The sequence below is a fragment of the Ranitomeya imitator genome, chromosome 1 (genome assembly GCF_032444005.1).
Source record: "Ranitomeya imitator isolate aRanImi1 chromosome 1, aRanImi1.pri, whole genome shotgun sequence".
NCBI lineage: Eukaryota > Metazoa > Chordata > Amphibia > Anura > Dendrobatidae > Ranitomeya > Ranitomeya imitator.
The window spans coordinates 1,103,260,207-1,103,273,958 of NC_091282.1; the positions used below are offsets into that span (position 1 = coordinate 1,103,260,207).

The following is a 13,752-nucleotide window of genomic DNA, read 5'->3' on the forward strand; positions in this document are numbered from 1 at the left end:
CACCATCATGTCACTCCCCTGTTGCCACGATGTCTTCCTCATTCTCCCACCCCCACACCCCCCCTACACAACAATGATGGCAGAGGCAGCTTTAGAAGTGCAGTGGCATTGAAGCTGGCTGGGAACAAGAGCTAAAGGTACCGTCACACTAGACGATATCGCTAGCGATCCGTGACGTTGCAGCGTCCTCGCTAGCGATATCGTCCAGTGTGACAGGCAGCAGCGATCAGGCCCCTGCTGTGCTGTCGCTGGTCGGGGAAGAAAGTCCAGAACTTTATTTGGTCGCTGGACTCCCCGCAGACATCGCTGAATCAGCGTGTGTGACACCGATTCAGCGATGTCTTCACTGGTAACCAGGGTAAACATCGGGTAACCAAGCGCAGGGCTGCGCTTAGTAACCCGATGTTTACCCTGGTTACTAACCTAAAAGTAAAAAATAACAAACACTACATACTTACCTACAGCCGTCTGTCCTCCAGCGCTGTGCTCTGCACTCCTCCTGTACTGGCTGTGAGCGTCGGTCAGCCGGAAAGCAGAGCGGTGACGTCACCGCTCTGCTTTCCGGCCGCTGTGCTCACAGCCAGAGCAGGAGGAGTGCAGAGCACAGCGCTGGAGGACAGACGGCTGTAGGTAAGTATGTAGTGTTTGTTTTTTTTTACTTTTAGGATGGTAACCAGGGTAAACATCGGATTACTAAGCGCGGCCCTGCGCTTAGTTACCCGATGTTTACCCTGGTTACCGGCATCGTTGGTCGCTGGAGAGCGGTCTGTGTGACAGCTCTCCAGCGACCAAACAGCGACGCTGCAGCGATCCGGATCGTCGTCGGTATCGCTGCAGCGTCGCTAAGTGTGACGGTACCTTAACAGTCCGCTCCATTGATCCAGCCAGCAGCAGAGCAGCACTTACAAGTTTTTTATCAATAGATCTTCTAAGCGCTACACATTTAGTGGCCATGTACCGTAACCTATGAAATGAACAGTAAACAAAATAATTTTTCTTTTTCTTTATGCAGAGGATTTGTAATAACAATTGAATTTCAAAGTTACTTGTTTTTTCATGCATTTTGCAACTTTACCAACTAATGATAAGAGGCCTGCCTCTAAGGGAGTCTGTCAGCAACTTTTACCCAACAAACCATTTATATCAATGTAACTGTTTTGTTGCTCTAGCAGTAAGAAATCATGTTTTGAAGGTATGTCGAGAAGTGAATTGGATTGTTACGATGCACTTAGTTCCTCAGTCTCTGTATTCCCAAACCAGTAGTACCAACCCCTTACTGATTGACAGGTCCGTGACCAGTATGCCATAGCAAATGTCTGTCAATCAGCTAAGGGAGGTTGCAGCTAGAAAACAAATACAGAGACTGAGAAGCTGTAAGTGCATCATCACTGCTCAATGCACCTTCTGACTGAGCTTCATAACGTGGCTTCTCACTACTGGAGCTGCACTTCGAGGTCCTAAAAGGCTCTTCTGGCTTATTCCTTAAAGGCCTTCATAACCTTTTTCTCTTTTTTTTTTTTTTTTTTTTTAAGGATGTTCACGTTTTTGCATTTGAAACTCTTCTTGATGATGCAGAAAGAAGGCTTTATCTGGTAACTACCTACGCAGAGTTTTGGTTTTATTACACGTAAGTATATAGCATGATTTCTGCTACAAAGTATGCCCCTGCTTTCTCCTCCATCCCACCCTCTTTTCCACGTACTCCTTCTGTAAATTCTAAAAAAAATATTATACCTTCAATAATTATTTGTTTAAGAACAAAAGCCTGGTAATTTATAGTTCAGGGTACATATGTAAAACAAGTAGTTTATGTTGATTGTTCATTAAACATTCTGATTCATAACTAGAATCTGTGGGAGTGGAGTTCGCACCCCTACACAAGACAACTGATGCTGTAGTTTCCTCATTGTGTCAGTCGGCTAAATGATGATGATGACGACGGTGAGCTGTGTATTAGCCCCTAGCTAACATTAGTTTGGAGAACTATATACAGTATTTTTCAGTACCTCATGCCTAATGCCACCTCTGCCTCATGGCAGGACTTCGTGTAGTGTTTGTTGGTTTTTGGCTTTTTGCTTTGTTTTGTTTTTTTTGCTTTGTGGTTTAGACTTTGTGGCTTGGTTTGGCTTAACCTTTTTTACCCCTTGGCTTGGCTTAGCTTTTTTGCCTCATGGCTTGGCTTGATTGGGCTTTCTGTCTTGTTTTTTTTTTTTTTTTGTGGCTAGCTGCTTTGTAGCTTTTGTGTGGCCTGCTTTTACTTGATGTGATTCTATGCTTCTGTCTCAGGACATGAATGGACCGCTGTTTCGCAACCTTGTTTAGGCGTGTTGCTTTCTGCCTGGTGCTGCTGAGCCAGCTGTTGCAGACTGAATTCTACTGAATTCTAGATGGTCGTACCACAACAGACTACTATCATGCATTAAGAGGGCCAGTCAGTTTCAGCATTCCAGCAGGAATTATGGGGAGTCCAACAAGTTAGTCTATTCCATAGTCTAGATGGGCTTGTCATCGTTAAATTGGTAGACCTTGTCCCAGTCAATCCTTCTACTTTGTAATCCTTTGACAGATATGGTTGGGATAGATCTAGATCTGATAAAATCATTATAAGCCCAGTGAATCCTGCTAGTTGGAGTCAAAAGATGGACACAATGCAATTAATTCTGGAGAGACCATTGTATCCAGGCAGTATTTGTGGTTTAGAGTCATAAAAGTAGATAAATGGAACTAATTTTAAGATGAATGGCAGATCCTTTTTGGAGTAAGAGCGACAAGTCAGTATTAGGCCTTATAATCGGAAGAATCATTAGATTAAAGTCATTTCTTTGCTGTCAAGCACATTCAATGAGGGTTATCCCTGGTCAAGATGAATACATTTCGGATTGAGGTGAGACTGTTCTGATTATTACATATGAACAGAAGGCTAACTCCATATGGTATATTGTTGAAGGCAACAAAGATGTAAAGGAGGCTCGCTGCTTAGTACAATGCTCAACAGAATCACAAGTATAATATATTGTATACTGCCACCATCAAAAAAATATATACATATATGTAGGGAGGGCAGTAATGTCACGATGGGGAAAGGCATGCGACGCTGTTGTTCCGGGCAAAGCGCCGGAATCGTCGCATCTAATAGATTTGCCTTTTCTGGGCAGGTGCAGGATGCGATTTTTAGGCTGGGGGGGCCAATATCCATGGCCTCTTACCGGCCTGAAAATACCAGCCCCAAGCTGTCAGCTTTAGCAAGGTTGGTTGTCAACAATGGGGAGAACCCCATGCGGTTTTTTAAAAATTATTTAAATAATTAAAAACAGCATGTGGACCCCTCTTTTCTTGATAACCAGCTTTGCTGAAGCTGACAGCTGAGGGTTGCAGCCCCCAGCTGTGAGTTTTGTCTGGCTGGTTATCAAAAATAAGGGGGAACCCACGGCAGGTTTTTTTTCTAACTACCGTATTTACAGCGCAGGAGTGGCAGATGCATACTCCCATCTGCTGCCCCTGCTCTCACAGTAATTAGCAACTGTAGGTGTTGGATGATGGGAGCAGTTGTCCCATCAGCTGACACCAGTGAACGGAGGTAAAGTTTATACCTACGATCACAGCTGCGGGCTCAAACTGTCTTTTGACAGCGTGGGAGCCGCGGCTCTCTGACCAGCGGGAAAGATTTCCCTGCCGATCAGAAGCGGTGTTTGCCGCGCTGTCATACACATGACAGCGCAGCAAACACCGGAAGAGGGGTAGTCTTATACGGCGAGTATATCCCAAACTCTATATTTTAACTGGAAAAGTTGAGGGTTGTCTTATACGCCCAGTCGTCTTATACGCCAGAAAATACGGTATGTGTGTATATATATTTATACACACTGCTCAAATAAATAAAGGCAACCCTAAAATCCCACATCCTAGATATCACTGAATGAAATATTCCAGTTGTAAATCTTTATTCACTACATAGTGGAATGTGTTGAGAACAATAAAACCTAAAATTTATCACCGTAAATCACAACTAATATCCCACGGAGGTCTGGAGTTGGAATGATGCTCAAATCAAAGTGGAAAATGAAGTTACAGGCTGATCCAACTTCAGTGGAAATGCCTCAAGACAAGGAAATGATGCTCAGTAGTGCCTGTATGACTTCCCTACAATGCCTGGGCATTCTCCTGATGAGGCGGGGGATGGTCTCCTGAGGGATCTCCTCCCAGACCTGGACTAAAGCATCCGCCAACTCCTGGACAGTCTGTGCTGCAACGTGACATTGGTGAAGTCAATCCCTAGTTAGACCGCACATGGAGTACTGTGTCCAGTTTTGGGCACCGGTGCTCAGGAAGGATATAATGGAACTAGAGAGAGTACAAAGGAGGGCAACAAAATTAATAAAGGGGATGGGAGAACTACAATACCCAGATAGATTAGCGAAATTAGGATTATTTAGTCTAGAAAAAAGACGACTGAGGGGCGATCTAATAACCATGTATAAGTATATAAGGGGACAATACAAATATCTCGCTGAGGATCTGTTTATACCAAGGAAGGTGACGGGCACAAGGGGGCATTCTTTGCGTCTGGAGGAGAGAAGGTTTTTCCACCAACATAGAAGAGGATTCTTTACTGTTAGGGCAGTGAGAATCTGGAATTGCTTGCCTGAGGAGGTGGTGATGGCGAACTCAGTCGAGGGGTTCAAGAGAGGCCTGGATGTCTTCCTGGAGCAGAACAATATTGTATCATACAATTATTAGGTTCTGTAGAAGGACGTAGATCTGGGTATTTATTATGATGGAATATAGGCTGAACTGGATGGACAAATGTCTTTTTTCGGCCTTACTAACTATGTTACTATGTTACTATGTTACTAAGTGTGCGAGACATGAGGTCCCAGATATGTTCAATCGGATTCAAGTATGGGGAACGGGCGGGCCAGTCCATAGCTTCAATGCCTTCATCTTGCAGGAACTGCTGACACACTCCAGCCACATGAGGTCTGGCATTGTCCTGCATTAGGAGGAACCCAGGGCCAACTGCACCAGCATATGGTCTCACAAGGGGTCTGGGGATCTCATCTCGGTACCTAATGGCAGTCAGGCTACCTCTGGCGAGCACATGGAGGGCTGTGCGGCCCTCCAAATAAATGCCACCCCACACCATTACTGACCCACTGCCAAACTGGTCATGCTGAAGGATGTTGCAGGCAGCAGATTGCTCTCCACGGCCTCTCCAGACTCTGTCACGTCTGTCACATGTGCTCAGTGTGAATCTGTTTTCATCTTTGAAGAACACAGGGCGCCAGTGGCGAATTTGCCAATCCTGATGTTCTGTGGCAAATGCCAAGCATCCTGCGTCCTTGCAGGGCTCTGACAGTGCTTCTCCTTGCACAAAGGCTGAGGTAGTGGTCCTTCTGCTGGGTTGTTGCCCTCCTACGGCCCCTCCACCTCTCCTGGTGTACTGTCCTGTCTCCTGGTAGTGCCTCCAGCCTCTGGACATTACGCTGACAGACACAGCAAACCTTCTTGCCACAGCTCCCATTGATGTACCATCCTGGATGAGCTGCACTACCTGAGCCACTTTTATGGCTTGTAGAGTCCGTCTCATGCTGCCACGAGTGTAAAAGCACAACCAACATTCAAGAGTGACCACAACATCAGCCAGAAAGCATTGGTACTGAGATGTGGTGTGTGGTCCCCAGTAGTGTATAATCGGGTGGTTTCGTCAAACTCAATCTGACAGGTGCCCCGCCCCTATCAAAGTGTATCAAAGTGTGTAACCCCTCCCCTCCCCTTGTCTGACGGCTGGTATCCAGCTGTCCCTCCTTGTTTGATTTCCCCTTTTGATATAGTTTGGTATTATTCTCGTATTTGTTTTATATTAGATTTTATACGTAGCTCGAGTTTGATTCTGTAAGCTGTGTTTTATTCACAGTGTACAGATATAGTGCAGAACTTTGTTTTATAACACAACCAGCTGTTTATTTGGGTTTCTACTGACCATTAACTAAATGCTTATTTAGACAAACAGAAAAGACAGATTTTCTCAGAGGTTATCTGCGGGTTATTTGCCCGGGCAGTGTGTTTTATTTATGTTTTTATAACGCACCATGTTTGATATTTCCTTTCTCTTTTTTGTGTCTGTAGATGTCATCTGAGAAGTTATTTGTGTTTCTACTGACCATTAACTAAATGCTTATTTACACAAACAGAAAAGACAGATTTTCTGTTTGTACCTGTAGGGTTATGTAGGGTTATCTGCGGGTCAGTGGTTTACAACACCTAGGTCATTTGTTTTTGTTCTGTAAGCTGTGTTTATTCACAGTGTACCAGATTTTCTCTTTTGTGCCTCTATATATATATATATATATATATATATATATATATATATATATATATATATATTATGCCCCAATGTTACAACACAAGCAAGTGTGGAGGCACGTCCCCAGGAACTCCAGTCCACATTGCGGTGGGTATTATTCGGTGATACTTGCTATCGGTGGTATCATTGATTTAACTATTATTGTACCGATAGGCAGTGCTAGGTCTCATTATATTTATATTCTTACTCTGCACTTTTCATTAGTATCTCTGTGACTGTAGCCTGTAGGTATCACCACTGGTAATCTGTTCTCCCACTTCAATGGCTTTTTTGCCACGTATAGCCGTATATATTATTGTTATGGATTAAGTTTCTCCTGATTTAGTGAATTTTGGCTTCTATTATGATAAGCAGTATAATAGTAGTATATTATGTGGATGGTCTTCTCTGTGTACGTGCCTCCGGTTGCTTTTTCTGCAGCGCCCAGCTTTGTGGCGCCATGTTTTTATATCACTTTCCATGCACTTGTGTATCTTTTATATAAATAAAGTTTATACATTTTTTGCTAATATTCTGGCCGTGAATCATCTTTTTTCTTTTTTGGTATGTGTTTGGTGATAGGCCGTTTAGGTCTTGGTGCTACTAGTGGTACAGATTTCTGACTTCTATTTTTTGTTACCATGCTAGTTGGCTATATTGTTTGGTGTACAAGCAAGTAAGAAGCGGTGTGTTTTATACGAATATAAATTTTATTTCTCACAATAAAACAGCATCTCAAAGACATTTCAATACTATAAAAATTCTTACAGAATATAAAAAGTAAAAAATTCTTACAGAATATAAAAAGTAAAAACATTAATACATCTCAAAGACATTTCAATACTATAAAAATTCTTACAGAATATAAAAAGTAAAAACATTAAATAGTACAATGAACATACATCATTACACTTCTTACAAAATAATTAATATAGCGTTACAAGGCGTGTACAGCATTTATCCAGTACATTCTTTACATCGTGAGCCACATGGTTTGTAGCATCGGTAGAGACCTTTTTTTAGGTAGCAGAGTTCCGCGTGTGGTACCTAATGACGGGGAATGTAAAGATTGAATTGTACGGGGCGCCGTAGCTAACTTCAGCGGTGTAGATACAGAGCGTGTCTCACTGTTGGTCATTTTTAATTCATCTAAAAGCTTCCTAGTAGCGGGGTTACCCACAACTGTAGACGGCATATTTAGCTCGGCCATAGCCTGCATAAATGAATCCCAACCCGGTGGTAAATTTCTACTGTTCAGAGCATGGCTCTGCGTTGTACTACGTACCAAATCTAGTAAGTTAGACCCTGGTATTACGGATCCTTTGAAAATAAATTCAGCATTATTATTCCATGCTGTAACATTTTATTCTGCAGCAGCCTGTTTAGTAAAAATTCAGCATTCTTTTTATATCTTTGGTTTATATGGCCGACAATTTCCGCGATCTCATGATTTTTATCAGAGTCGGTATTTGGCAATTGTTGCTGACCAGGATCAGGAGTGCTAACGAGATTTAAAGCCATTACTTCTTTTGAGCTGTGTCGCGTATGTACCAAGTAGCGTTGTAGCACAGAGCTATACGTTTTAATTTTCACATCATCGGGAATGTTACGACGCTGTAAAATGTCGCTAATTTCACCATCAAGGCGTCGAATAACACTGTCGCGTATGTTATCTGTAGTACCGGGTCTTAGTTTGTCTAGCTCCTGTTTGGGGACTAGATACATTTTCGCTGCATGCTCCATTATCTTCCGGCGATCAGGCTTGTTATTATTGGAATTGCAAAAGCTAAAAGAGGGCCGATAAACCCGCCGGCCTGTTTTAGTAGGCACTTCTTTTTCTTTATGGGCTGAGATCTGTCGCTCAGGGTTCTTATAGCTTTACGCCACTTCTTTAATATACCTTTTTGGCGCTCTTTCAGCGGAATCCTGCCTTTTAAGATATTTAAAGCAATCTCGCCTATGGCTGTAATTAAATCATTGCTTGCATCGCGCAAAATAGACTTTCTGACAGCGGGGGTTGCTTTCACTAGGGTTTTTAAGAGAGCCCAGTTACGCCGGAGCCTCTCAGACATCTTTACATCACAACGCACACAGCGTAGAATGTCTGATACCGGTTCAAATTCACTTTTTAGAAGTGTTTTTCTTTTGAACATAGACAGCGGGCAACGCGGGTGGAAACAACCCAGTCCTTAAACGCAGATCCTCAGGCGTATTAGCTCTCAAATCTACAAGCAAATACCCGTAAGGCTCCCGCGTGGCATCCTCAAAAGCTTCTAGGAAAAAACGTGTTTTTCCGGGATACATCTGACGAGCTAGAGTTAAAATTTGTAATTTATCTCGGGGGTTATTAAAAAGCACCATGTACTTTGTGTTTAAATTTATCGTACGGCTTTTCTTACCCTGACAAAATATGTTTTGCACCAGGTAGAAAATGCTGAGATTTCTGTGGTGCACATACTTGGTAAAGGCTTTTTCTATCTCACAATTCTCACTAGCACTCTCCATGAGATCATCAACAATCGCCAAATTCACCTTCTCCGGTGGGAATAATTCGTCATCTACGAATGTATTCGGCAGACCCTCCACAAATCTGGCGTGGGGAAAAGAGAGAGAGATTTCATCATATAGTTTTTGCCAACACGAATAAAACCATACAATATTATCAGGTTTCTGAGAAAAATTAGCTTCAATATTATATAGCAGCTGTTTTACAAAATAGCTCTTTCCAGAATTAGACGGGCCTGCTAGAATGCACGAGAATGGGTGCTGCAGACGCGTATCCATCTCAATACTCGACTAATATCCAAAAGGTAATGTTGTGAAATCGTCTAATAGTCGCCGCTTTGTATAAACGCACTTTTGTGTTTTGCGTAATGGCCTTGTTTCAATATCCCAGTACTTTTTATTTCTCACAATGGACGCCTGCTGTACGACAATACGTTTCTGAGTTTCTGCGGCAGAATTGTGCGGGTAGTCCAGAACTAGATCTTTCAGACTGTTGAAATTAATAGATCGAGAGTTACCAACATTTAGTGTTATCCCCTTAACTTTTAAGACAGTTTTACCGGTGTTGAGTTTGTAGCCGTAAGTTTTGGGGCCCGTGGATACAAATTCTGTGATGTGTGTACCATCGGGTATTTCACTGGTCAGCTCCCCCAGGTAATCGCCTAAAGGCGGTTGCCACTCACCATCTCTCTGTACAAAAATAACTGAATCTGTGTCGTGATAAAGACACCTCTCCTGCAGCCGGTCCAGCAGCGAATAGAGCTCTAACTGAGCATACGCTGTTGTAAAACACGCTATAAAAATGTTTGTGTTTTTGTTGAGTGTGTGGTGGCCTTTTGCATATTTCCAGTTAATGGTTGCGGTGTCATCATCAAGGAAATGTAACATCGAAATGTCATAGTAAGGCAGGAACAAATACTTAAAAAGTTCATCTGGTTCCCTAACAATGCTGGTACATGATAGATTAGATCTCTGAGCAAACTTTCCCCATAAAGAATTTAAGAAAAGCTTGGAGATCTGTCGCTTAGCAGGATTGACAGCTATGTTTTCAGGCCGTAATTGGACACCTTCTTTTTCAAGAAAAGAGTCAATGTACTGCCGTTTCTTGGCGTCATCAGTGCACCAGCTAGGATAACCAGAGGCTTCCTGCTTATCCCTAAGATGTAATTTAATGTAAGGCGCAAACAGATCATCAGTGGTTTTAGGAAAATGCCATATTTCATAGATGTGGGCGACCCGATACCCTTTTTCTATAGCCATCTTGAGCTCTATAGTGCACCAGGTGCCTGTCAGCGCCCGTTCTTCATCACTGTGGGCACAAATATCTGCCTGGGAATTTGCAGCGCATGTGTAGCAAAGGGGAAACATTAATTTTTTGTTGAGTTTTTCCGGTAGAACTGGAAAAAATAAATCTCTCGGCGGGTAGACCTTGACTCTAGCAATACCAAAGTATTTTTTAATGAATCCAAAATTGTCGTAGATGATGTCTGGATGGCCTACAGGGTATGTTTTAGTTTTGTTTACAAAGGGGTACAGACTGGTGAAATCGTAGTAATGTAAAGTCTCCCCTTCTTCCAGATGGTGATAGAGCTTAATGGTGTTAGTTCGTCCGCCATAAAGCGCATCACTGGGGTCTAAAGGAACGGGGAATTCCATCTGGCGGAGAAATGCTTGAAGATTAGAATCATTTTCAACCATTTCATTCCACTCATGCTCCCACATCAGTCTTACTGTGTACCCGCAGCACTGTAAGTAACGCTTTTTAGCTAAAAAGGTGTAATATAACTGGCCGTAGGACGTACGTGTGACCTTATTCGTGTCATTTTCATTATAGCACATGGGGCATCCGTGGTAAAAACACCCCTGAAATTCAAAGGCTATGTGCTGACCGCTAACATAGGCATAGCCATCTAGAAAATACTTCCCAACCTGTTTTTCACCGCCTCTCAAAGCGTGCTGTATGTCGATGTTCTCAGAGTGGGCTACATACATGAGCCACTGTATAGCGGGTGTCGAGTAGCGCTTTTTTGCCTTGTGATAATTATCACCAGATAAAATGGCGATTGTCTTTTTTGGAAGAAATTTAAACCGGTACATTGTCATACACACCGAGGCCAGGGTGATGAGCTGAAAAGGATCAACACATCTGCTCACTACAATCGTTTGCTTTTGACGCTTACAGTATTTTTTAACATTTTTCTGCGTCATCTGCATAATACGCTCTCTATAGATCTCGCAGGCGTGTCTCAAAATTTCAACATCTTGCTTGCAATAAGATTTTAGCTCGGCCTTGAAGTCAAAAGCTGTATTTACCTGTGTCTCATACCACTCCAGGAACTCTTCCTTCTCACCAGGTGACATGTACTCCACCCCATAATATTTTACATCAGGTATGGGACCTACATAGTTTTGGTTTTCTCTGGTATTGAAAAAGTGTGGAAAATGTCCTTTGCCTCCTGAAAAGCCCATGGCCTGTGGTAATTTACTGAGTTTCATGGGGATAAAATTTAGGGAGTCTATGAACCTTATAGACAAATCAGGTAGCGACACACACAAGAGACGGCCACCTTGTGTTATCAACTGTACTTGTAGTTTTTCAGAAATCAGTTCCTTAACAATAAAGTATGCATCGTATCTTCCACCATTGTGAGCAATAAATGTATGATCTGAAAATTTACCGCTTGTAAAGAACTGTACAAAGTCATGTGTACAGGTATCACCCTCAAACTCCCAGGAGGGGTGGCCATACAGCGTTGTAGCATAAATGTAATTCGGGACGTGTGTGCCTGTCTCCTGCATACATTCAAAATCATAAAAGATATAACAATCTGACTCATCCTGTGCTACATACTTCCGCATGTAACAAAGATGGGCATCGAATTTATTTATATGTCTGCGACATACAGGACAGCGCAAACCATTACATTTATGCTCTGTTTCGCTATTTCTGAGGACAAAAAGGTTGCATTTATCACAAAATGTTTTAAGTCTGCAGAATGCCGGGTCGCCTAATCCCAATTGTTTGTGATAATCTAAGCACACGCTCGAGCGGCAATAAACTCTGCAAACAGGACATCTGGGTTGGCGGGCGGCACTGCTTTCTACGCAATTCTCTCTCTGACAGGCTTTACAAAAATACTGGCAGGAGTGTTTGTTTTTGTGGTGAAACACTGAATTGCATAGCTCACAAAAGTAATCAGCACCGATAAAACCCTTCATATTTTTGATCCCGTAGTAGTGATTATCATGGAACAATATGAATACTGTTTTGCCATTAGGTGTATTACCGCTCTGAAAGTAACGCCAATCGCCCTGACTATAGTACAGTACTTTAATGGTGACCCCCAAATATTTTTCAAATGCCGGGATGTCGCTAAAACTCACTAATTGATCATCAGGGATGCCCAGTGCTGCGTGTATGTTTTTAGAGCGGTTCAGTAAAACACCATCAGTGACATCCGTGTCGTCCATCAGGGCGCACACACTAGCAGCCAAACACAGATTTGTCGTGTAATTGTTAAAATCATACAGCCATTGTCTCTTTTGTTTAATGATCTGACTGCTCGCTATAGATTTCGCGCGATTTTTTTGTTTTACACCACCGCGTCGGTTTTTAATGATGGTGACGACTAGCTTTAGCGAATTGGATGCTATGCATTCACTGTTACTTTGAAGTGCGCGGGCAACAGCATTTTAAAAAGATTCGGGATTAAAATCTTCACGGGTTTGTTTTGTAGTGAAAATAGGGTCTAAAGTATCGCCGGCATCAAACCTTAGCTGTACAAAGTCGCCAGGTTCATCGTCGCTGATGATTCTATCCAGTAATGCCTGAATGCCTTCATGAACAATATTCAAGCCCTCTTCAAATGATCGTACACGCTCCAAATTTACAAATCTAAAATGATCTGTATGTATATCGCCGTTGAAATTGCGGAGGGCCCTTTCATGATGATGGATGTGTTGCAAAAATACTGTATGATCGGGGCGCCGCACATTACCAGCAGCGTCAGCGGCTTGTGAATTTTGTGTAGATGCATGTGCGGCATCTGCAGAGCTGCCTTGGCTATGTGAGTGCTGTTCTGGCTCTTGTGACGACGGCAGGGGTGTCTGTAGAGGCACTGCAGGACCCATGCCACAACGACGCCTCCTAGAGCATAGCGCCCGTCTAGCGCTGACCAACAATTTTAGAGTCCTTTTTATAACTCTAGCCCTATTATACCTGGGTAGTGTTAGTTTAGGTGGTTTATGCATGCCGTAGCTCACCATATTTAGTCATAATGGGGTCGCTGTAGTTGTTATCTCGCCATCCAGTAGCAGGCTCCGGAGTGCGTATAGTTCGGACTTATTAGCCTGTGTTGGGCTTTGTGTTGATAATAATTTTTCAAAAGTATCACAAAAAAACATTATTTTGGGGACCCATAGTTTGTAGCGGACGAAGTGTTCCTGAAACACAAGCATTTCAGCGGGGCCCCAGCTGCGGGATTCATGCGGCAGATCTGTAGCTGGCGCATGAATCCTTGGCTTTTTACACACCTTAAGCTCTTTACACACCTTAACAGCCGCCGGTAGCGCCCTCTTTGGCCGTTTCTTAACATTAACAGAGTTAGATACACAGACATGAGATGGGCCGCCCAAATTAGAGGCTCCTGAGGGACCGGGCCCAGAGGCATTAGTAGGTACAGTTAGACATGTCGCTGCCGGTTGCATAGTGTGGGGCATACGTATAATGAGCGGTTCTACGGATGATTGCTTACCATCAGCGAGCTGATCAATCTCGCGATCATGCTCTTCACGAGTCATCGTGGCTGTGGCACCCACGGCGCAGGATGTGGTTGGTGGCTCTGTAATATGCTTTGTTTTTCGCTTATGTTTTCGGGGTGCCTCGACCACTTCTGGATATAGTA

At 43.0% G+C, this 13,752-nt stretch overlaps 1 protein-coding gene across 4 annotated transcripts in view; it reads left to right on the forward strand.

The window, feature by feature from the left end:
• The window catches only part of PRIMPOL (primase and DNA directed polymerase), a 112,532-nt gene that overhangs the window by 25,186 nt on the left and 73,594 nt on the right, over positions 1-13,752 (forward strand). For all 4 annotated transcript variants that reach the window (XM_069744298.1, XM_069744297.1, XM_069744296.1 and 1 more), the window contains exon 3: positions 1,533-1,627. In XM_069744298.1, the coding sequence (XP_069600399.1) occupies positions 1,533-1,627 (95 nt within the window). The remainder of the gene's footprint in view (positions 1-1,532; positions 1,628-13,752) is intronic.